Below are 23751 nucleotides of genomic sequence, written 5' to 3' on the forward strand. Positions count from 1 at the left end.
GTGAACAGGAGTTACAGATCCCTTAAACGTTAATTTGGGGGAAGAAAGTGATTAATTTTTTAATCTAGGGATCTATATAGCACAAAGTAAATGTACACTTTTATTTTATTTACCCGGTTGAATTAATTATGAAAATTATTATTTACAAAATGACCTACCTTCCATAATCACTATCCAAGATGAAGCTGACATTGTGATGACCTGGAATTAATTAATATACGCAATCAATTAAATTCTCAATCACAGGAGAACAATAACTCTGTATTATAAAGCTGATTTAAAACAAAGGAAAGAAATATAAAATTAACACTGTAATTATGCAACCGTCTACTAATCCTCAAAGAACTGAAACTGAAATATCTTAAAGTACCTAGTACTTTAAGATATACAAAATAATATGTCTCAAGGTTATAACCAGGAAAACCTGACAAAATATAATAATGAATGAAGGAGAAGAAAAGAATATATATGTAACCATATTGCCCTCAATTTTCTTTCATTCATTTAACAGCTATTTAATTGAGTCAGACACTCAGCTACGGGTTGAGAGATGCAGGGTGAGCACACAGTTTGCTCTTCTCAAAGAGCACACTGCCAAGTGGAGGATACAGTCAGTCAAAAGCAATGACACAGAGAACTAAAAACTGTGATAAAGCTATCAATCAGAAGGAGAACGAACTTTGCGAATGTAAAGCTGGGGATCAGGGTTTTTTGAAGACATGACATTTTATCTGAAACTCTCAGGATGGGAAGTTTGCAAAGGTCCTGAGACAGAAGGAATAAAGCTCATTCAATAACTAAAAGGTTTATGAGTCTAAAGTACATAGAGCAAGGAGAAAAAAACAGAGTAAAAGTAAAGCTACAGGTAAATTAGTAATGGAATCATCTGGATGACAGAAGAAAAGAAAAAAGAAACTTGAAGAAGCTTACTTCAATGTCAACCTTAGAAAAAGGTAATTCATACATGCTTACATGACACTGAAAAGAAGCCAAGGTAAAGAGGAAATGCTAATTTTAAAAAAAAGGGATGAGGCCACAGGAGAGGTCTAAGAGAATACAAAACAAGGAAATAGGCATTTCTGAGAACAATGAAGAATGACGACTGACACTTACCAATGTAAGTTCCAGTCGTCTTACAAATCATAGAACCCATGTCTCCATTTGGGTGATCTAGTTTTAGACCATACCTAATAAAATATATATGTTAATTTCAAAGCTTATATTGACACTAAAGTTTTAAAATATTGTGTTTCCCTTAAAAACATCTTATGAATTTCAGAATATATATCAGGATAGAAACTGTTGCTACAACAAAAATTTTTGTAAAATGAAAATACTTCCCAGTCTTGGTTAAAGTTATTTGAATAAAACTTCATTTGAAAATTAAATATTTTGTAATTAATTTGGTTATCCCCATTGATATGCCTTTCAAAGAATTTAAAACATTACCAAGTGAAACAATTATTTGAAAAAGGTATTTCTCAAAACATCTTTCTCAAAATAATCTAAAAGCAGTTCATATCATACTATACTGGAGATAGTAGATATCAGGTTACATCTAACTATATAAATGATTGATAATTTACTGTAAAAATATTACAAAGCATTATAATGTTTATAATGTTATAATCTTTATAATGTTATAAAGCATTCAGCTATGCAATATTGCTAGAAATTACTATTTAAATCTAGTATGTTTGTATCTACTATTTATTTTTCTAAAGAAAATTATTTGAATTACTTACAAATTATCAGATTGTGGTATGAGAAGTTCACAGGGCATTCCTCCAATATAAACTCTGTATAAATATTTTATTGGAAATGATCAAATTGTGTTTAATACATTATTTCAAAATGCTCTCCTCCCACCAAGTTTACTGCTACCTTATATTTTTTTTCCCAATCACTTATTATTATCCATCATTCATTCACTCAACAAACATCTACTGACCACTTATTATGCTACAGTTTTTGCTCTAGGTACTGGAACACATCAGTGAACAGAACAAAGATCCCTGCCCTTATAGGACTGACATTCTAACTTGGGGAGAATGACAATAAACATGATAATAATAACATATTTGGTGTGTTAGAAAGTGATAAATACTATGGGAATAGAAAATGTAGATAATGGGGACTCTTCCACCTGAAGTTCAATTAATTCAAATACAAAATATAATTTTCTAGTTAAGTTTCATACTATAAGAATTAAACAAGGCCCACAGCAGAGGTCCCACAAAGTAATTGGATGAAGAGGATGTCTAACAGCATCAGTGTCAATGAAACGGGAACAAGAAGCTGAGAAGGATTAGAAGCTGAGAGGAAAATCTGCCTTCACGTCTCCCCAGCTGACTAGGTCGACCCATTGCTTTAAGGCTGATAGAACCCAAGGAGATCGGAGGCTTGCAGGTAACTGACTGCTATCACATTCTTTGCACCATCAGAACAAACCCCCAGCTTCTGGGACAGCAAATCCCATACTCAAAATAAGGCCAGATACAAACCTCAACTATAAAAAATAGGGACTTCTATTTGCAGAGAACTTTGAACTTTTTAACATACACACAAATTCTTTCATTTGATCATTACATTAGGTTGTAAAGAAGTAAACTGAATTACTGTAACCATTTTAGAGATTTATGAATTCATATTCTCTTTCTAACTTCTTGCCTCGCTGCAACTAAATAATACATTTAGCAGCAAACATTTACAGGCACTTACCACATTTAGTCCTTGCAACTACCTTATGGGTTAGTAACTATTACCCTTCCATTTCACAGATGAAGAGACTGAGGCAGGGAGGTTAAGTAGTTTGCCCAAGCCTGCAGCCAGTAAGGGACAGAGCAGGAATTCAAACCCAGACAGTCCTACTCCAATGTGTGCTCTTAACCGCACCCCATAATTCCCAAAGTGGTCTGGGTTTGCCTTTCTATGGTAATACTAACCTATTCGGCCTTAAATACATATATTTAACTTTTTTTCACATCTGATCTTTTAGACCAAAAGTGCCTTAGTAGGCACTAGGTCCTTCAGTCATTTGTATGTCCTCTATCATTTGCACCTGGTCTGAATTTGGAGATTTGGCCAAATTGACAAGACTTGTGAGAAGCAAAAGCAGCTTGATCACTTGGGTCTCCTGACGTCCTGCCCAGGACTCGGCCCATTGTTTCCTAGTAACAGAATTCAGGCACAGTGAAATGCCTTGAGGGCCCCAGTGTCACAATGAATGTGGTAGAAATGACATAAATGCAGCTCTAAAACCTTTGTCCCTCCTATTAATAGGTGTGTGAATTTTTTTCTATTTATATATAGTATCTCAGGGTTACCAGAGTATAGGGGCTGGGTAGCCTGTCCTCTGAGGTCTCTTCTGACTGTGATGCTGTGATTTCATGAAATAATTTTTATCCATTCCTTTGTATTAAACAGAAGTAAATTTCAACTACAGTGGAGAAAGAAAAGGAATCACTTTGAAAGTTAAACTTTCTACTTTCTGCCATCATTAGGGAAAGGATGACTTAGAGAACCCAAATTAAGAATTGGAATATAAGACATTCATAACACTAGGGGGTGTGGGGAAGGGATGGACTGGGAGTTTGGGGTTAGTAGATGCAAACTACTACATATAGAATGGATGAACGACAAGGTCCTACTGTGTAACAGGGAACTATATTCAATGTCCTGGGATAAACCATAATGAAACGAATATAAAAAAAGAATGTATATATATGTATAACTGAGTCACTTTGCTGTATAGCAGAAATAAACACATTATAAATCAACCATACTTCAATTTTTAAAAAAGACATTCATAACACTCAACTATATGGAAATACACAAAATCTTTAGTTATACTAAACTGTCCATATGAAATGTTAAATATTTGATTCTCTATTTTAGTAGTTATTTTATTATATGATCAACATGACTATTTCTAGAATATTATAGATTCACACAAATGTGATTTAACTGAGAGTTCTACTCCACAGAATGCCAGATAAATTATCTTTATTTCATTTAGTAAAACCTTTCAAATTGCATGTTTTACAAAATTATATATGCATATGTATGTGTATGTGTGCTGTCTGAGTTATTATTTATCCATTTATTCATTTTACATATGTATTCAGTAAGCATGAAGCATCTTGAAAGCTATGATACTGATTCTGTAGGAAGTGGACAGGACTTGCAGTCTTTCAAGGCAGGACTGAGATAACCCCACCTATGCTAGAGGAAGATAACTCTAGTGACAGGGCTAGTTTCCTACGCAAAAGGTGGAAACCAGTATTTTTTGATGTTAGGTAACCAGCCAATGTTACCATCTGGTCCACAGTTAGTATATGGAGGAACCAGGATTCACATCCTAGCCTGTTAATAAACTATTGACAGCTTTTAGTTTCAGCACTGTCCCATACATGACATGTGGTAGAAAAAGTGCCAAATTGCCTGTTAGGAGACTTGTGTTCTCCTCCTGACCTTGACTAAGTGATGGACTTCCAGGCTTCCGAGGTTTTTGTTTAATATGTACAAAATGAGGCAGTTAGATTAAGTAACAAAATTCTCCAGTGATGAAGTTCTGTGACTTTAGCTTAATTACTATTGGACTTGCTTCCACATACCTTCTATAAATAAAATCCATCATAGAAAAATAAGCAATTATGTCATACTAAAAGAGAAGGGTATACTGGCCATTGCTTCTTTGTCAATGAATCATGGCAACAGTCTATTTTTCTTCCTCTAATATGGCTGAAAACCACTAGTTAATCCCATCACATTGTAGTGGTTTTTAATATCATTGGACCCATTATTCATGGGATATCATATCTCATTTATGAATTATAAGAATACATCTCCACATCGAAAACTTACCTTAAAATCCTAACGTTTTTCCCATTTGAGCTTAGTGCTATATTACTTCCATAGACATCAGTGAAGATTCTGCCTTGGATTGTTATTAGTGTACCTAAAAACAAAACAAAGAAAAAGCTCTGTGTAAGATTATCTATCCATATACCCATACACTTAATATGAAAACTTTAGAGGTTTTCCCAATAAAACAAGCATCCAGACGCTTACATCTTGTGCTCACTACTATTGTTTAGCATTGTTCTGAAAGTTCTAATAAACCATGAACAAATAATTATAGTATTAAAGAGATATCTATAAGTATTTATAGCTTAAAGAGGTGTTTCGTGGAAGACAGGATGAATTATTCAATAAATATTGCTTGGGTCATGGGTGATTTATTTGAAAAAAATGTAAATAAGATCCCTACCTTATGCCAAAAAGTGAAATAAATTCTAGGTGAAATAAAAATTAAATATAAACAATAAAACCATACAAACTCTTGAAAAATAAGTGAAAATTTATATAATATTTGTATAATCGGGATGGTGGGATCTTCTACAGCATAAAAATAAAGGAAGAAATAACAAAGGTTAAGATCTACAGATTAGATAATAAAAATTAAGTGTCTGAATGACAGAAACATCACTAATAAATTTTAAAAGCAAATAATAAATTCAAAAAATATTTCCCATCTATATGACGTATATATGGTTAATATTCTTAAAATGCAAAGAATTCTTGCAACTTAATATGAAAAAAAATGACTAGCCTTAAAAAGAGAGATGAACCAATAATTTATAAAAAGAAGAAATACAGATGGTTAATAAATACAAAATTAATTACATAAGTCAAAGAACTGGAAATATTCAAAAAAAACCCAACTATATTCTTCACATAAATTCTTTTTTTAAAAAAAAACAAAAGGAGAAAAGGCCTCCTGCCTTCCAGCACCCAGTGTCCACTGGACTTGGAGCAGGTGGAGCCAGGGCCAGCGCCCTAGAAGAAGATATAGGAGTAGAATTTTTCACATAAATTCTTGAAATAAAATGAGTACCTAGAATTGTTAAGGTTATAGAAAAAGGCATTTTCATATATTCCTGTTGGAATTATACATTGGTATAACTATAGCTATTATAATAAACACTGGAAGCAAACTAATGCTCAATAGAGAGAAAGTTTAATACATTATAACAGATTTAGATGCAGCTATTAAAAAGCATTAAAAAAATTTTTTAGTTGTTTTATAATCAGAAAATGCTATTTATAAATTTTTAGGTATCATAATAAGTTTATGTACTAAAAATTAATTAACTATTATAAACAAAAAAGATATTTCAGCTGTCATATAACAGACCTGGAGTTCCAGATAAAGGTGTGATGCTCCTTATTGTTGGGGTTCTGAAACTTTTTGCCTGTAAAATAATATTGTTGATAAGCAGTCATCTCTATTTTGGTCCTAGTTTTATGAAATATCTCGGCTTCTTACATTATTTATATTTGAACAATATCCGTAATGTGACTGTCAAAATATTCCTTTTATATATGAGAAATAAAGTTTAGAATATTACTCTGATTATTCAAAATCTTTTCCTTACTCCCTAAAAATCCTCTTTCATTTCAAAGTGTTTCTACTTGGAATTTTAAAATTCAATCATCCTTTTGTTATCAGTGTAAGTCAAACCACAGTAATAAGGCTCTCTGGTAAAGACTTTTAAGAATTTGGTGGAATAAAATTAAAGAAAGCCTACTTTGGGTTAAGATTATAAAGGAAAAACAACAAAGCATTTTTCAAAAACATAGAAGCAAAACTTGGAGAGAGTTCATCAGAGTAAGCTTTAGTAACTAAGCTAACGATAATTTTCTAGAGTTATTATACAAAATATACTTAGAACACCACCTGACGCGTTGGCTATTATTATTCAAGTAAACATATGCCAACTTCTTTTTAAAAGACAAAATGAGAAATAATTACCACAAAAGGGAAATTTGAAAAACAAAGTTAATTCTGAACCGGCAAAAAGCAGAGCTGATAGACAAAGTTTCCTCAATAACTGGGATACAAGCAGATCAACATCTACACCTAAAAACAAATAATGTAGGAGAAAAACAAGCTAGAAATAGATCAAGAACAGTCCATCTGCACGAACACAAGGGTACCTCAGAAAAACAGAAGAGGACAGAAACATGGGCTGTATTTTTAAGGAATAACTGAAGCTTTTTGGAGGAGGAAGGTTTCTGGTGGCGAAAAAGATGGCCTCTACATGAATACAAAAATTATATAAGAAAAATAACCTAACACAAAGTAGACTCTCACTAAATGTCAGCTGTCCCCTCCCCCAATTCTCATTCAGGAATAACCTAAAAGATGCCCAGATACTTAAAGTAAAAGGACAGATTTCTTTCAGACTTCCAAGAAGAGATAAATTTTGAAATTTGAGGCTAAGAATGACTTCAGACTCATTCTTTCACACTTCAGAAATGGTTAATGGAGAATCTATGTAAAAGTAATAAGTAATATAATACCTAGTCAAATGGACTTTGGGCAAAATATCATTTTTAGAAGTAGTAAGGGAAAAGCTAGAGGAACTACCAAGTTGTGTGTAAATCAATCTCTCTAAGCCACAGTGTACTCATATAAATTACATCTGTGGCAAAAAATAATTGAAGAGTGCATATTAAACAACATATTAGTTACTATTATTATTTGAGGAGCTAGATTAGAAACAGATTTTCAATTTAATTCATGATCTACAAAGAAAAGAATCAATGAAGATGGCAGAGCAAGTTATTTTATAGAAAATAGAAAATGAGGGAGAAGGTTCTGAAAATTAAGAATAATTAGTCTGAATAATAACAGCAGTCAAGGATAATGATAAAAAGTATTAAAGATAAAATCAGAAAATAGTATGAGAATTAGATGCTACAAGTCTGCAATTTTGTAAAGGGTTTTAAACAGCCCAATAAAAGTGTGCAAAAGTTATTGGTCCTGATAAGAACAAAAAGTAAGGGTAAGCACTTTGAGACGTTTAAAACAACTGGACATTGCTGTGACATTTTTATTGTATTTTACATAATACTGAGCCACAACAGACTGGAACTTTTAAAAAAGATGATCCTTCACCATGGGTTGTTTAAGACACAGGACCAAGAAACAATGGAGATATGATTTCAAAATTCCAAACTAGAGTTCTATACCCAACTAAACTGTCAACCAAATGTGAGAGTAGCATGGAAGTTTTAGTATTGGAAGGATTTTATTTTAACCTATTAGTAGAAGGAGTTTATTTTCTAAGTACACTTTGCTCCACTAACATGAGGGAGTAGTAAATCAAGAAAAAGGAAGACATAAGATTTAGGGAGCAAGTAGTGACATGAGGGAGAGAGGCAGGAAGTCCCCAGAAAGCTGGTGAAGGGAGACCCCATGATGATTGACTGCTGTGCAGCACACCTAGAGAACAGGCTGTCCAGACTGGAGAAGGAGCACAAAAGAATTCAGGAGTGATGTCTTTTAGGCAAAGATGATTTGATAAATTACCTAATGATTTAAATACATTGAAAAAATGTCATATTTCTGGTGCAGAGTTTGATACACAGAAAACTAGGCAAATACCTACACACACATAAAAACCCAGTTATTAACTCCAAGCAAAACAAAACACTATATGAGAGAGAAATGTGGTCACAGTACAGTACCTGTTTCAGCTATGAATATTACTTATACAGACACAATCATGTTATGAATACTGATCTAACCCAAACTGGGGCAAATCTAATTGAGAGAAGGAGTGGGAGGATATCTGTGTGTGTTGGAGGTGGGAAGGGGTAGCAGTTTCATCTCAAACATGGCTATAATTTTCCTCTCTCTGCATCCTCACCTGCAATGTCTTTGCAGCTCTTCCCATCAAGAGATGGAGGCTTGAATACGGACTGGCCTTGGAACTTGTTTCAGCCATTAGAATGTGGTTCAAGGAGCGTGACATTTCTGAGCCCAGGGCTAAAGGCTCCCTGCATACTTCTGCTCTCCTGAGGGATCCCTGCCTCCATCATATGAATAACTCTGGGCTACTTTTGGAGGGTACAGACACTATATAGAACAAAGCCTGATCAGCTCAGTTGTTCCAGCTGAGGCCTCCCAAATGTGAAAGCACCTAGCCGAGAGCAGCAAAGCCTCCTACTTAATGCGCAGCTGACCACAGCCACACGAGCAAGTCCAACAGAGGTCAGTCTAGCTCTGCCCAGAACAGAAGAACCACACAGCTGATCCATGGCTACATAAGCAATATAAATTATTGCTGCTTGAAGCTAAGCTTGCGAGTTGTGTTACACAGTACAAGTTAATAGATGTAAGAATATAGGTGCTAAATTCTCATCTTCCATTGTAAGAATTATCAATAAATAGATAATATTGATAGTTAAACTTTAACTATAGATAATATTGATAGTTAAACTTTAACTATTCAGAAATAGCAATAAATATATTTCTAATTAAGAAGCCTATTATTAGAAATATCACAAAAAATCATATAAAACATTATTTGTACATACATTAGAAATAATATGTTTCTTCTTTAGAACAGGGGAAAGGAATAATAACGTGCATGGTCTTGAATGTTGCATGTGAACAGTGTAATGAAGAAGGACAGAGAGACCAACAGGCTACAGCGATAATGGGTAAGAAATGACAAGGCCAGAATCAAAACCAAGGCCATATCAGGAAAGAAGATAAGGGGACGACGAACTTTAGAGCTAATTTGCAGGGTAGGATCATCATGGTTTGGGGCTGAAGATGAAGGAAAGGGAGAAACCAAGGATGTAACAGGTTTCTAGCTTGAGATGTGTGAGAAATACCAGACAAAAAGTAGGGTTAAGGAGGAATACGAGAAGTCCAATTTGAGATTTGTTGAATTTAGGTTGCTTTGGAGCCATTTTGGCATTTTATTCTAGGAAACAAAAGATGGCTCCACGTTTAAGGAGAGAGCAGGGAGCCAGAGATATTTGGGATTCATATTTGGCAATATATTTGGGAATCATAGACGCTTCTTGAGGACAGAAGTCATAACTAATTTCCTCAGCATTTCATCTTACATTGGAACATTACAGCACTTGGTAATTGACAACTTAAAGCATAAATACAATTTTTTAAAATATATGGGATGGTCCTTAGAAGAAAATTTATTATAGTGAACACCTATATTTAGGGTAACTAAATTTTGAATGGCTCTGTGCTGCATGCAGTCACATCTTATCTCATTGCATTAGAAAGTACAAAGAAAGGGAAAAGAGTTATGTCTCTATTTAAAATGAAGGTGAGTCTGATGAAAACAGAAAAAGGAAAATCAAACTAAGAGCAGAAATGGAGAAAGAGAAAAAATAGTATGAACAAGAAAATAGTTTGGAAGTATACAAGTTTAATTCATTAATAAAATTAATCTAAAAAGGTAAACACGAAATGATAAAAGAGCTTCCATTACTACAGAAGATAATTAACAGTGGGTGAAATTAAACTTAGCTACATGCTAGTAAATTATTTAATGTGGAAATAGATAACAATCTGTAAAATTAAAAAATAAAAACCCAGTTCCGCAAGAAAGAAAGCGTACTATCGATTATACGTAAGTTAGAGAGGAGATGCCACGTACATTGAAGCTGCAGGCCCGGCTGTTGATGTGACCTTTGCAGATATTATTTTCTGCAATAGGAACCCCATCCACACTGACTCTAATAGTGTAGGAATCTTCTGGCATTGCTCTGGAAAGCAAATGAAGAACACATAAGGAATGCAAAACTCTGTTATTTAATATATAGCATTAATGTACATGTCATTTTTGAAAAGAAGTGTCTGAAATTCTAATTGTTATACAATTAAATTCAATTTTATATTATGGAAAGAAGATGATCTCCATCCTGAACTCTGTACTGCAAATTCTAACATTATAGACCCCAGGCAAATGCTTATTCTGACTAATGCATTGGTGCTTATTGAAAAGGAAAACAAATGTAATAATAATCATTTAAAATAGTAACATATCATCTCGGTACAATTATTTTATGCTTTTACTTTTTAAAAAGTTTTAATAATGTTTCTCCCTAAGTAAGCTGAAAAACAGCCTAATGTAGATGGAATCCTCTGAAATATGGGCTACCTGTTTCAGTACTGAAAGTTGCTATTTACAATGATTAATTTTTTTCTCCTAAGTTGTTAATAACAAACATCAAATTGAGCTGATAGTAAAGAGCTTGAAATGTCAATCTACAAAATGATCATCTTTAATCTTAATGACTATGTCAAGATTCTGAACAAAATTAATCAAACTGGACAGGAAGGCATAATTTTGATATTTTGAAGAGCATCATCACAATTTAATAGTGGCCATTTATCTTCTAAAAAAGATCAATAATGATAATAGCTTTAATAACCTGGGAAAGGATATAGTTTTTTTTTTTTTTGTTTTTTTTTTTTTGTGGTACGCGGGCCTCTCACTGTTGTGGCCTCTCCCGGTGCGGAGCACAGGCTCTGGATGCGCAGGCTCAGCGGCCATGGCTCACGGGCCCAGCCGCTCTGCGGCATGTGGGATCTTCCTGGACCGGGGCACGAACCTGTGTCCCCTGCATCGGCAGGAGGACTCTCAGCCACTGCGCCACCAGGGAAGCCCTAGAATATATTTTGATCATGCCAATATGTGGAAAGAGTATTATAACTGAATATAATAAAGGTATAAAATAGTCTAAACATCATGAAATCAAAAATAATAGCTGAAAAAAATAGCTGATAATCAGAAAAACATTATTGTAATAGCCAGAGTGATAAAACTATTATAATACTAATATGCATAACTGTGGTTCTGATATGATGAAAATCATTTTATTAAAGATACTTTAAAACATACCTAGTATAGCATGTAATTTGAGTTGAATGACTTGAATCTTTTTCTACATCACAAGAAATTGATCGGAAAGAAGAAACTAATTGCACACTGTTTCCCAACTCAGCATTATCAACTCCATAGTTAAACTGGTTTGCTTGAGCAAAACCTGGAATAATGAAAGCACTTAATTATTATTAATGGAACTCTGTTTTCAAAGATCCAACACTTATTTCGTATTGCATCATTGAATAAATAATAAGAAATAGTACTGATGTCAGCAATTAATCTATTTCATATTCACCTCTATGATTGTAATCCTCTTTGGAAACATGAAAATTAGCCTTTAATTAATTTATTCATAAAAGCAATGCTTGAAAACTTATTATTTGTCAGGTTGTTAAGTGCATTGTAATCAAATGGCTTATATCCCAGTAATAGGGTGGGGAGGGGTGGAGAAACAGACAATATACAAATATATACCACCAGATGCTATGTCTAGTGGAGATAACTACTATGAAAACAGCAGGCTAAAGGGCACAGAAAGAGGAGACAAAGGGAACACGATTTTATAAGACATGGGGTCCTTACCTTGAGTACCTATAAAGCAAAATCTGAGGTAAGGACTCGCAAGTAGATAGTTTATTTGGGTGGTGATCCCTTAGGGACAAGAGAGAAGAAAACCTGAAGAAGAAAACCTGGACACCACTGAAAACAGCTGGGGTTCAATCTTGCTGGAAAAGACTTTTAAGGAAAATATAGACTGCCTCTCAGAAGCAAAGAATCAATGGGAAGAAGCATTTATTCATCAAATCCTGTCCCATGAGCTGACAGTTCCCCGTGGGGGAAATGGCTTTTCCTGCACTTTTAGGCTGCACATAGGTATATGCCATCTGGGTTCCAACGTCCCTAGTCACTGCATCAAAGAAGCCCTGGGACAAAGACACGTTGTGGGACCTGGAGGCTAGAGCTGGAAGCACAGATGGAGTCAAAGTACATGGGGAACTTTTTGCCACTTCTGTGGCTAGAATAAGAGGCGGGAACCAGGATGTGAGGCTGAGTAAGAAAGGCATCTGACACAGTTGATTCCTTGTACCATACAGATATGCTCAGGCCCTACTTTTAAGTACAATCCATTGTCAGGTCTACAAGGCAGTGGCCACCTAAGAGTTCTGCTAAAGATTTCATACAAGAGGGTTAGTGGGACATGCAACAGGCCACAGTAATACAACTGGTCCTGAGGCTATAATTAATATGCATGTCCCCTCTCTATCACCCATTGTAATTTCCCTAACCATTAGCCAGCACTCAGCTAATGGAGTGATGCTAACCTTTGTCCTGATGATCTGAGCCCAAAGTTGCCTTGCCCGTGTTTGGTTGTGGTTGCCACCTATGCCTATTCAGTTATCACTGCACATGGAAGCCAAGAGATGCTCCAGGAATACCATGAATTCCAGACATACTGCTCCTTATCTGCATTAGGTGAAAGCAACCCTCCCTCTTCACAATCATCAGAATGGACCATCTCTACCAGTCTATTACTTATGTTTGCTCAATTCAAACTGATCGGTTAGTAGTGGTAGTTTCAGTTCAGTGGAACCCATATTGGGACCCCTGGCAGAAGCATCCTCTATCTGGAAACTCAGACCCAGAATCCAGCAGAACCTAAAATTGCAAGGACAGAAAGCACAGATTCAATTTTTGGATCACTGGGAGTGATAATGACAGGGAATAACCCTTCACTCCCAGCTCCATGTATTCTATCTGTTGGGAAACAACAGTGTGGATCTGCCATTGGCTCAGTGCATATGGCACATGATGGAGCACAGCGTCCCACTCCACAGGATGTTGCTCCCAAGCTGGGTTCTTAGTCTTGCCTTTTGTAGGCTGTTCCATCATTCTATTAGGCCACATGTTTCAGGGTGATGCAGGGTTCATGGTCATGTGTCCATTATCACTACTTTTTCACTATAAAATATGTTCCTTGTTCTGAGGCCCTGTTTTATGGCATCTCATGACAGTAATTCAGACTCTGTATGCTCTCAGAAGATGAGGCTGGCAGAGGCATGGTGGAAAGAGAAGGCAAAACCCATATCTGGAATAGGTGTCAGTTCCAGAAACAGTGAATCTCTGCTTGTCAATGAGGGAAGGAGAGTGATGCAGTCGACTTGTCACTGAGTGGCTGGGTGTACATCTTGAGGGACAGTCCCCATTGACAGTCAGTATTGGTCTCTGCTACTGACAGAACAGGTATTCAGCAACAGCGGTAGGTAGCTTAGTGTTGGTAAAAGGGAGTCCCTGGTGTTGGTCCATGCACAGCCTTTACCAATGGCCCTCTGTTCAGAGGCCCATTGCACAAGCACTCAGGTGGCCAAGGAGAGAAGCTCCTGAACAAGTTATCCAATCGACCTAGTTGTTCCATTTCCTCGGCTGGGGATACTCTCTTGTGGAAACTAACTTGAGACCTATAGATCTGCATGCTCACCGTCGTGAGTGCATTCACCAGCCTCTTTCCAAGACTTTCTTATTTCTGATTTTCCAATCTTGTGCTAGTCAAGTCATCTGCCACAGCCCAGGAGCTGATGTATATCTTTACCTTGGACCACCTTTTCCTCCTTATAAAGTTACTGACCATGTATACTACTCACAGCTCTGCCTACCAGGGAAGCTGACATTGAAAGTGAATTAAGAGCCCAGGGAATACTTTGCAACATTTATGATATCAGAGGTGATGCCAAGAAGGCACTTGTCATAGATGGTCATGGAAGCTTTTCAGAAGGAGTAAGCCATGAGAATATCTATGGGACGTACATTTTAGTTAGAACAGGGTGTTCCAAGTCCCTGTGGTGGGAGCATGTTTGTGGATTCAAGGCTTAACAAGTGTGGTTGCATTAGTATGAGTCAGGAGAAACAGTAGGAGATGAGATTAGAAATGGAGGCATTTCGATTGTTTTTATGAGTGTGGAAACATTGGAGGCTTTAAAACAGAGAAGTGGTATTATCTAACATAGTCTTTTCAAGATTCACAAGCTGCTGCTCCAGAAATAGATGGGGCAGGGTGAGAATAGACTGGGGGCAGGGGTGAAGATGCTGTTTCAGTGAGCAATGTGTAAATGACTGCTTGGCATGGGTTCAAGAGAAGATGGAGGAAAATAGGTAAAGAGTACAAATACTGGTAACCTTTAAAAGAGTTTTACTGTAAAGGGAAGCAGAGAAATGGGGTAGCTGAAGGGGGCGGTGTGGACCAAGGGGACAGTTGATGATTTTGCTTTTGCTTTTTTTCAGGTGGGTGAAATAGTATGTTTGCATGCTGATGGGAATGATCCAACAGAAACTGAGAAATGGATGATGTGAAACAGAGCAGAAGATTATTTTAATCTTACTATAAATATATGAAAATTCAAACTAGGTTTGGAAGTAAACATCAATTATTTTTATGCCACATAAAAGTATTCTAACAACAAGGTCCTACCATACAGCACAGGGAACTATATTCAATATGCTGTGATAAACCATAATGGAAAAGAATATGAAAAACAATGTATATCTACATATATATGTATAACTGCATCACTCTGCTGCACAGCAGAAATTAACACAACATTGTAAATCAGCTATACTTCAATAAAATAATTTTTAAAGTATTTTATATTGCTGAAACCACATTCAATTCTGAAATAAAACCTATGAGTAAGATAATCGGATAATGTTCTATTGATTAAATCCTAAAATTAAGTATTCTAATAAAAATGTTAAAAAGGTACTTAATACTATTCTAGTATGCACAGTGAATCTACAAAGTTGTCTAGGTTATAACATATTTTTTGAATAAAGTCAAATCAGTAAATAAACATGTTTTGCCCAGATTACTTCAAAATCTAAAATTCCTAAATTCTGAGTTCTAAAAATATGTGCATTTTTACATATTATTTTTCTCTGAATACCACAAATTCTTAAGATTAAGAAAACAGTATAGCCATATTGATGACTAAAATATTTTTGAAATTATGAAACATTTTCTTTTACACTAAAAGATCTGCATCCATGTCATTAATGTAAATGTATAAGCTATGTAACTGTCATAACTTAATTAGCTACAGATCACATTGTCCCACAGTACAATAATAAAATCAGCAGGAAAAAAAGGTTAACCCAGAGAGGTACACTAAACTCTTTAAATCCTAAGTATTTATATTATTAATGTTAGAAAAAAAATAAATATTAGGTATTTACCTTAAATTGTCAGTAGTTTTCAAGTATGTTTCAACAAAACAATCACCACTACAACATGTGCTCACATTAACCTCTACTAGTTAAAGTGGCTGAACTAGGGTTGCCAAAGGTTTGTGGTGTGGCTTTTTAAATTACTGAACATTTTCAATGTTCTACAAAGGTCTATGAGACAACATGAATACTGCCTGGTTTAACACAGGACTGGAAGTAGGGCTTCGCTATGCCAAATGTTCATCAAATGCCATAGCCCTGTGCCACAGCTCTGGTTAACACTGCATGTTAGGTGACAGTGTTGTGTACAGGAAAGGGCATTTGGACCCTGACATCCTGGGTTAGAATCCCAGCTCCAGTGAACTCCTTGCTGTATGAACTTGAGCATTAGTTTTAGACATAAACTCTCTCAGTCTTAGTCTCCTCACCAGGAAAATGACCATAATAATCTACTTAGCAGGAATTATCAGGAAGACTAAATGAGAATTTATATATAGTACTTAACATGGTCCCTGGCTCACAGGTTAAGAGCTCAATTAATATATATCCTTATTATATAATAAGTCACAAAATAATTATTATTAGTCAGTATTAATATCGTTTTTAAAAAAATAACAGAACAAATAAGTGGGTGGCCAGGATTCGAACCCAGGTTGTAGATGCCAGCTTGGCACCCCTGTGATATTCAGAGAAAAGTAATATTTAAAAATGCACATTACAAAGCTATTTCCAGTTATCCAACATAACTTCCTCCAGACCCTATGTTCTTAGCTCCTCTCCTATTCTTTATACATAGAAGAAGTAAGCAGAAACTCAACAAAAGATAGGGATTTTAATAAACGCTGCTCTCTTATTCTAAGCTTAAAACTTAACGGAACAGGACTCATCCAGCAATAGGCTAATGTACAAACATACCAATTGAACATGTGAAACATATTTGCATTGAGTTTGCAGTATTGAATATAGGAAGGCAGTTACTGCTGAAATGGAATTGTGAAAAGATACATGAAAACACAGAAAAGCAAGCTATTTGTAAAACCACTCTTTCCTTTTGCCAATTTCTGCTTATCTTTGGCGTTCACGTTGAGTTTGGAATACACAGAAGGGCTGCTGGCAACTAACTAAAGAATAGAAAGTTTTACTTGTAGCGTGGCTCAGGAAGTGATACATGTGTTTGTTTTCCTATTAGGCATATGTCACATCAGTGATATGGTAACAGCAGATCTGTTCTTCAGCATTCCTAAGAAAAAAACAATTAAAAAAGTAATGCCAACAAAAGATGATATATATTGTTTTTAGCTTAGGAGTTGTTTTAATATTATATGTGTATGTATGTATATATACACATACATATATATGTCTCATATATATGTGATATATATATATTTCCTGGGAGTAAAATATATAGGAAAATATGAACCAAATCAATAAGATTTGTAAATATTCTCATTATAAATTTTAGTGAAAAAAAAAAACTACAGAAATATTTCTAATTTTGTAGCTAGCTCCAAAGAGTTAAAAAGCAATAGAAAGGAATCACCTTTAAAAAAATAATTTTAATTTAAAAGTATAATTCTAAATAAATAATTGGGTATAAAGAAGATAACTCTAGAAGTACTCCAAAGCACAAAGATTACAGGAAGGGATGGGTGTACCCTGGAAACAGAAAAGGTCGAGGCTTCAGATGGAAATTCCTGACATGTTGATGTATTTTTTTCCTTTTGCAGAAAAACTGGAGACAGAATTTGCCAGACACCCAAACCTGGGTCTCCTGATAGCAGCCTGTGCTGCTATCACGAAAAATGCATGTGTTGTCAAAGCCAGCAGTTGCCATGTACAATGCAGGCTGTTTTGGGTTTCTCTGGTTAAAAAAAAAAAAAAAAAAAAAGCAGGGTTGAGAGTGTATAAACCTACTTAAAAGCTGTAACATTCAAAACAATGGGAAAAAATGGTGCAGTGTGATGGAGCATAACTTCTAAAAAATGAAACCATCTGTATAAGATAAATGCAAAAGAATAATATGAAATAGCTCTAAATTATGGAGCAGATATGTATAGGTGCCTTAGATACATCATCCTTTTCAATATTCATAATAGACTCAACAGGTAGGAATTAATATCCCATTTCACGGATGAGGAAGCTGAGGCTTAGAGAAGAAACTTGTCCCAGTCCCCTAGTGGGAGTGGCAAAGTTGGAGCTGAAAGCCAGTCGGACCCGACTAAAGTCTATATGCTTTCCATAATATTGCAAAAATTACATAACTCACCACTTCAGTTAAACAACAATATATGTGCTAGGCATTGTAATAGGGAAATAGCTAGAAAAAAAAGAACCAAAAGTAAAAAGTTATTCCTTCCGGCTCACAGATTTTTTTTTAACAAAGATAAATATCAAAGAAGACAATTGAGAAATACAAGGTATGAATATAAAGTAATAAACACAATAAAGTTAGAAACACTCCAGAACTTATCAAAATGATAACACTCCTCATCCAATCAGTCATCTTAGAAGGAAATACAATGATTTCCACGGTCATGCCACTGCTCAAAACGCTTTTTTTTTGTTTTTTGTTTTTACGGTACGCGGGCCCCTCACTGTTGTGGCCTCTCCCGTTGCGGAGCACAGGCTCCGGACGCGCAGGCTCAGCGGCCATGGCTCACGGGCCCAGCCGCTCTGCGGCATGTGGGATCTTCCCGGACCGGGGCACGAACCCGTGTTCCCTGCATCGGCAGGCGGACTCTCAACCACTGCGCCACCACGGAAGCCCTCAAGACGCTTTTACTTGGGCAGCATAATTGTAAAATTATACATAATATTTACATAATTGTAAAATTTTACCTTTGGCTCCTGAAGATAGCCTTTAGAACAAAGTAATGCAGTAGCAAATTTTTGCCTGTAAAGTTTCATTAGGTGTGAAAATAGACAAAAGTCATTTGAATACACAAAAACATTAACAATAGATCTTTCAGAGGGTGGAATTTCAGAGAACTCAAGTCAAATATTTATTTTACATTTTCATCGTGGCCTTTACAAAAATAAAAAATTTTAAAGTCATAGGGGACCAACATTTAGGTGATCTAGCATTTACAATTCCATTTAGAAAGTGTTCTTCTGTGATTAATAAATTATCTCTGTATTCAATTCTAAACATGGAGTATGGGTCAGACACAGCACTGATGGATGATGTGAATGTAGTTCCTCCAAATAAACTTTGTTCAAGTACCACATTCATGTAGCTTTGGAGGTCTGGTGTGTTTTGTAAATTCATTATCATTACTTTACACACATTCTGTATATATCATGGGCCCCCCAAACAGTATTTAGACTCAGCCTCTTAGAAAGACATAAGGTATCACAATTTCAGTCCCTATAGTGTGTGGTTAAAGCAAGGAGAGGGAAGACACATCAGGGTGGGGTGCAGGTACCTGCAATTCAAATAGGATTTAACTATTCTATAATTCTTTGCCAAAAGCATCCAGAAATACAAACTGATGGGAAAACTAGAAATTCACTGTGACACTTTGTGCTTCCTAAGTAAGCGGATTACTCCTGAGCCTCAGAAAGTCTACCAAAGAGCAAAGATTATAGCTAGGTTAATAAGGATGTTCTTCCAAAATGCCTTAAGAATGGAATGGTTTGTTTTGTTTTTTCCTGTTTCTAACTAGGGATGCTCTGAGTTTATGTACCTAAACTCAAGCCATGGTTCCTGGATCAGAAAAAGTGCAGGTCTTGAGGCAGAAGGAAATAGCTGAGCAATTTTCTTGTTTTTTTGTTTGTTTGTTTGTTTTGGACATTTCTCTCATGGCATTTAAATCTCTGTTAGAAACCCAATAGCTTTCAAACACACTAACCAAATGTTAACAGCAATATACAATATAAGGGAGCTATGGATAAAGACATTTTAAAAAGTCTTTAACAAACACATTGTCTCCAGGTGTCTAACTCTAAAAAAACAAAAACACACTTTAATCCAAAACATATTGTTCACAATTTAGAGGCTCAAACCATTTCAAGTGTATCATTGAGATTAAATTCTACAGAAATTTTACTTAGAAGTATTGAAAGACATTTCAATACATACAACAGAATTATTAAATATCTTGCTTTGTCAATTTTCTGATTCCAAAAACTTCTCACTGTTCTTCTTATTTTAAAGACGAAATAACAGTTTTTATTAATATTCTTAAAAAATTTTTCTTTCCCAACCTTCAAAAATTTGTAAGCATATTAATACTACTATCATTTAGATCATAAAGGCCTAATGGCTAAAAGAACCACATATTTCTATTTAATCCTAGGAACAGTTGCTTATTAAATATATTCCCTAATTGCCTACTTTGTTTTCATCCCAAGACAAGAGAAGGAGAGTTACACATAACCCATGTTTTGATGAAGTATATGATAAGGATTGGGTGGCAGAAGAAGGGATCCAAAGCTTTGCTTTCAGTTGTCTTTCTCCATTCATTACCGTTCTATTTCTCTATCATACCCTCCTACTAACATCCTACTCCCAGAACCCCCCAAAATGTTATATTTAATAAAAAGATAAATGTTATTAGACCCATGAAGAACAAAGTAAGTAACTGCAGAGTTGGGTTAAAGATGTTTCTTTCAATTCAATCATTATATTCCAGACCTTGGAGTTCAGCAAGTAATTATGATACAAATTCAGATGGTCAGGTTGATAGAGACTTTCAGGGGTTTTTTTAGGTGTCAAAGAGGATAGAGTTTCACTACTCTGGCCAAATGGAGAAGCAACTCTAGTGGATTTTTTAAAAAAACCGTAAATCTCTAAATGTAAAACAGCCTTTGAAATACCTCAACCCTGATGAAAAAAAAAAAGGCAACAATACCTTCTCCTTTGATAGTCAGCCTTGTTGCTCCATTTATGCTGCCATATTTAGGTATTATTTCTGTGACTTTGGGAATTATTTTAGAGCCATCTGAAAGATATTAAAGTACAATAGAAGTAAAAGCATCAAGTACTTCATTTCAAGCGCCAAATTTTGTACCACAAATTACAATGGTGTAAGAAAAACATCATGGAGATTATAGGACAGAAAGTAAATACACCTAGCTTTTTTTTTTGGTTCTATTACTAACCAGTGACTTGACAGGGAGTCAGTCATTAACTTAGTTAATACTCATTGGCTTTATGCAAAGCACTGTCTTACATGCTACAAAGAAGAGGAATAATACATGATCATTTTCATTATTCTTACCTATCATATTATAAAACATTTATTAGACCCTTAATTTCATGTAGTGCTCTGCTAGCTGCAGTTCCGTAACTACTGCTATCAGCCCACACAGCAGCGGACAGCGCTGGAGAAATAGCTCTGTGGAGAAATAGGTCATTATCAAAGCCCATAAGAAATGCAAAGCCAGGTAAATTGAAAGAATAGTCTAGGTACAAAAAAGGAATGTTGTGTTTTAAGAAGTAATTGTTTTCTGTGACAGAGTAAGACTTCAGGGAAGATCAGTTCTGGGACCTTTTTAGCCTTCTGATGACAGTGAGTTCTTAATGTAAAGGTCACTAATTCATTCAACAAACAGTGTTAGGTTCCTGGGCATTTAAAAATCTGTGACAGTCCCAACTTTCCAAAAGCTCAGCTTAGGGAGCCCAGAGTGACAGAAGAGAGCACAGGGGCCACGTGCCTAAGAATGGGCATTTCATCCACACTGCTTCTTGAAAGAAGGGTGTTCCTGCTGCATCTGGGAGAGCGAACATGAATTAGCTAGACTGGACCAACTACGGGAAAGACAGACTTCTAGACTTCTAGACAAAGAGGCGCCTCTGCAAACACAGGGGTGAGTGAGCAGCTTCTTTGGTGAACTGAAATTAATGCTTCAAAATAACTCAAAGTTACATCATGGCTAAAAAGATTTATTTTCTGCTTAAACTGTACAGATCTGGTAATTATTAGATCCAGTAACAAATTCTCAGGATAGGTGGAAAAATTTAAGTGGGAACACAAAGAAAAGCCACCTAAATTGTTTGAAACGGATGAATGAGAAAAAGGTAAAGAAATTATGATTGAGTTCATTCCTGCCTGAGAAAAGTTTAGTGTGGACTTCACCTACAATAGCAAAAGCTCTCCAGCATAAAGATGACTACCCCCCAGACCCAATGACTCTGCGCTGTGGGTCTGTCTTTGGCAAGAGCTCCAAGGCTGCTCATGCTGCCGGCACATTTGTAACTTCGAGCAGCCCACAGCCAAGAGTAGGAAACTCCAGCGAGGGAGCTGGATCCTATCTCGTAGAAGCGCGGTTCGGATCCTATCTCGTAGAAGCGCGGTTCCTCACCTATCTCAGGTTCATCCTCCCCGTTATCTCCACGGACAACTCCAATTTCTTATCTTATCAGTCTCTTCCCAGCCCTCTCTTGGGTATTACTTTGAAGGCCCTGGGCAGCTGCCCTTGGAAATGACTGACACCCGCCACAAAGACCCATTCCTATCTTACTGGGAGACCCTGTCCTCCCTTCAAAGGGGAAGGGACCCAACAAGAGTGAGAAAAGGGAGGAGTTGGGTTGCGTCCCCAAGCCCCAGCCAAATTTCCGTCTCTTTCAACTGAGTGACCAGGGATGGAGGGGGTGAGGTTCCATAATTCAAGCAGCAACCCTCGTGGCAAGAGCTTAACCTAGTCCCCAGGATCGCCGTGCAGCCGCACGCTCAGCCTCGTCCCAGGGCCAGGGCCAGTGCCAGACGGTGCAGCCTCTCCCGCGACACCGGCAGCGGGGGTTGTGTCTACAGGGACCTCTCCGGCTTGCCTCCCTGGCGTCCCAACTGGGTTACCTGTGCGGGGGTCTGCGACGCACAGGAGCAGCCCCCAGAGGGCCCACGTCCCCCAGAGCCACAGGTGTCCCATCGCGGCGCCAGTTCCGCAGAGCCTACGCCCGCCGCTCGCTCGCAGCCGCCGCCAGCGCCCTGGCTCTGCGGGCTAGCGCGCCCGCCGCGTCCCACGCGCGCAGGCGGACTCGGCCGCCCCAGGGCCGCCCCGCCCCCGCCCGCCCGGGCGCCCCCTGGCTTTACGCGCAGACGCACGCCCCCCTCACCCGGGAACGCAGCCGGCCCCGGCCCGTCAGTAACCATGGAACCTCCACACTCAGAGTTGGTTGCTAACGCCCCACGGCTGCCTCCGCAGGTGTAAGAGCCCCACTTTTTCTTGGCGAGAGAGGTCAACAGGCAAGTTTGCCGACAATCTCGCCTCTTCTGTCCTCCCTCCCGTCCTTCCCCTCCTCTCACCCCCTTTCTTCCTCCCTTCCTTCCATTCTCTCTTCTTCTTCCCTCCTCCCCGCCCCCGGCCATTTCTGGACCTGTACACTTTCCTCTGCCGGCCTGCCTTGGTTATTAATCATCCCCAGGTGAGCCTCAAAGTCCACCTAATACGCAAACCCCACACAGTTTCCCCCTTCCCATTCATATAATTTCGTGCTCTCCCTTTTATTGACAATCATACTAAGGTTTATTGGTCTCTGGGCACGTCCCCAAACACGCGCCTTAGAGACTTCAACCCACAATAGTTCCAAAATGACTATTACTATTATTATGATCCCCATCGTTACAAGCCGTAGACTGAGGCGAAGGTTAAGTAACTTGCCCGAGGCCGTATACCTAAGTGTACAGCGAGGACTCAAGCAGAATGACTCTAGAGCCAGGGCTCTTATGCCCGCCACTGGCCCCTATTTGGCAGACTTCTAGCGAACGCTTGCAATGCTTAGGACATCCTTATACTAAAAACTATTCATTATTTATCTGAAATTCGTATTTAATTCGGCATTCTGTATTTTTATTTACTAAGTCTGACAACTCTAGTT

The 23751-nt window shown here is 37.0% G+C and overlaps 1 protein-coding gene across 1 annotated transcript in view; it reads right to left on the bottom strand.

Moving 5' to 3' along the window:
* PKHD1L1 (PKHD1 like 1) overlaps positions 1 to 22802 on the bottom strand; it is a 153887-nt gene extending 131085 nt beyond the window's left edge. The window contains exons 1-9 of the mRNA XM_029222874.1: positions 22730 to 22802; positions 20786 to 20875; positions 11733 to 11877; positions 10485 to 10593; positions 6200 to 6257; positions 4867 to 4960; positions 1746 to 1799; positions 1114 to 1187; positions 159 to 201 (exon numbers count right to left, since the gene is read on the bottom strand). Of these exons, the coding sequence (XP_029078707.1) occupies positions 159 to 201; positions 1114 to 1187; positions 1746 to 1799; positions 4867 to 4960; positions 6200 to 6257; positions 10485 to 10593; positions 11733 to 11877; positions 20786 to 20875; positions 22730 to 22802 (740 nt within the window). The remainder of the gene's footprint in view (positions 1 to 158; positions 202 to 1113; positions 1188 to 1745; positions 1800 to 4866; positions 4961 to 6199; positions 6258 to 10484; positions 10594 to 11732; positions 11878 to 20785; positions 20876 to 22729) is intronic.
* Between the last annotated feature and the right edge of the window lie 949 nt (positions 22803 to 23751).

This window comes from Monodon monoceros, unplaced genomic scaffold (assembly GCF_005190385.1).
Source record: "Monodon monoceros isolate NGI ecotype Baffin Bay Population unplaced genomic scaffold, NGI_Narwhal_1 Super_Scaffold_14, whole genome shotgun sequence".
Classification (NCBI taxonomy): Eukaryota; Metazoa; Chordata; class Mammalia; order Artiodactyla; family Monodontidae; genus Monodon; species Monodon monoceros.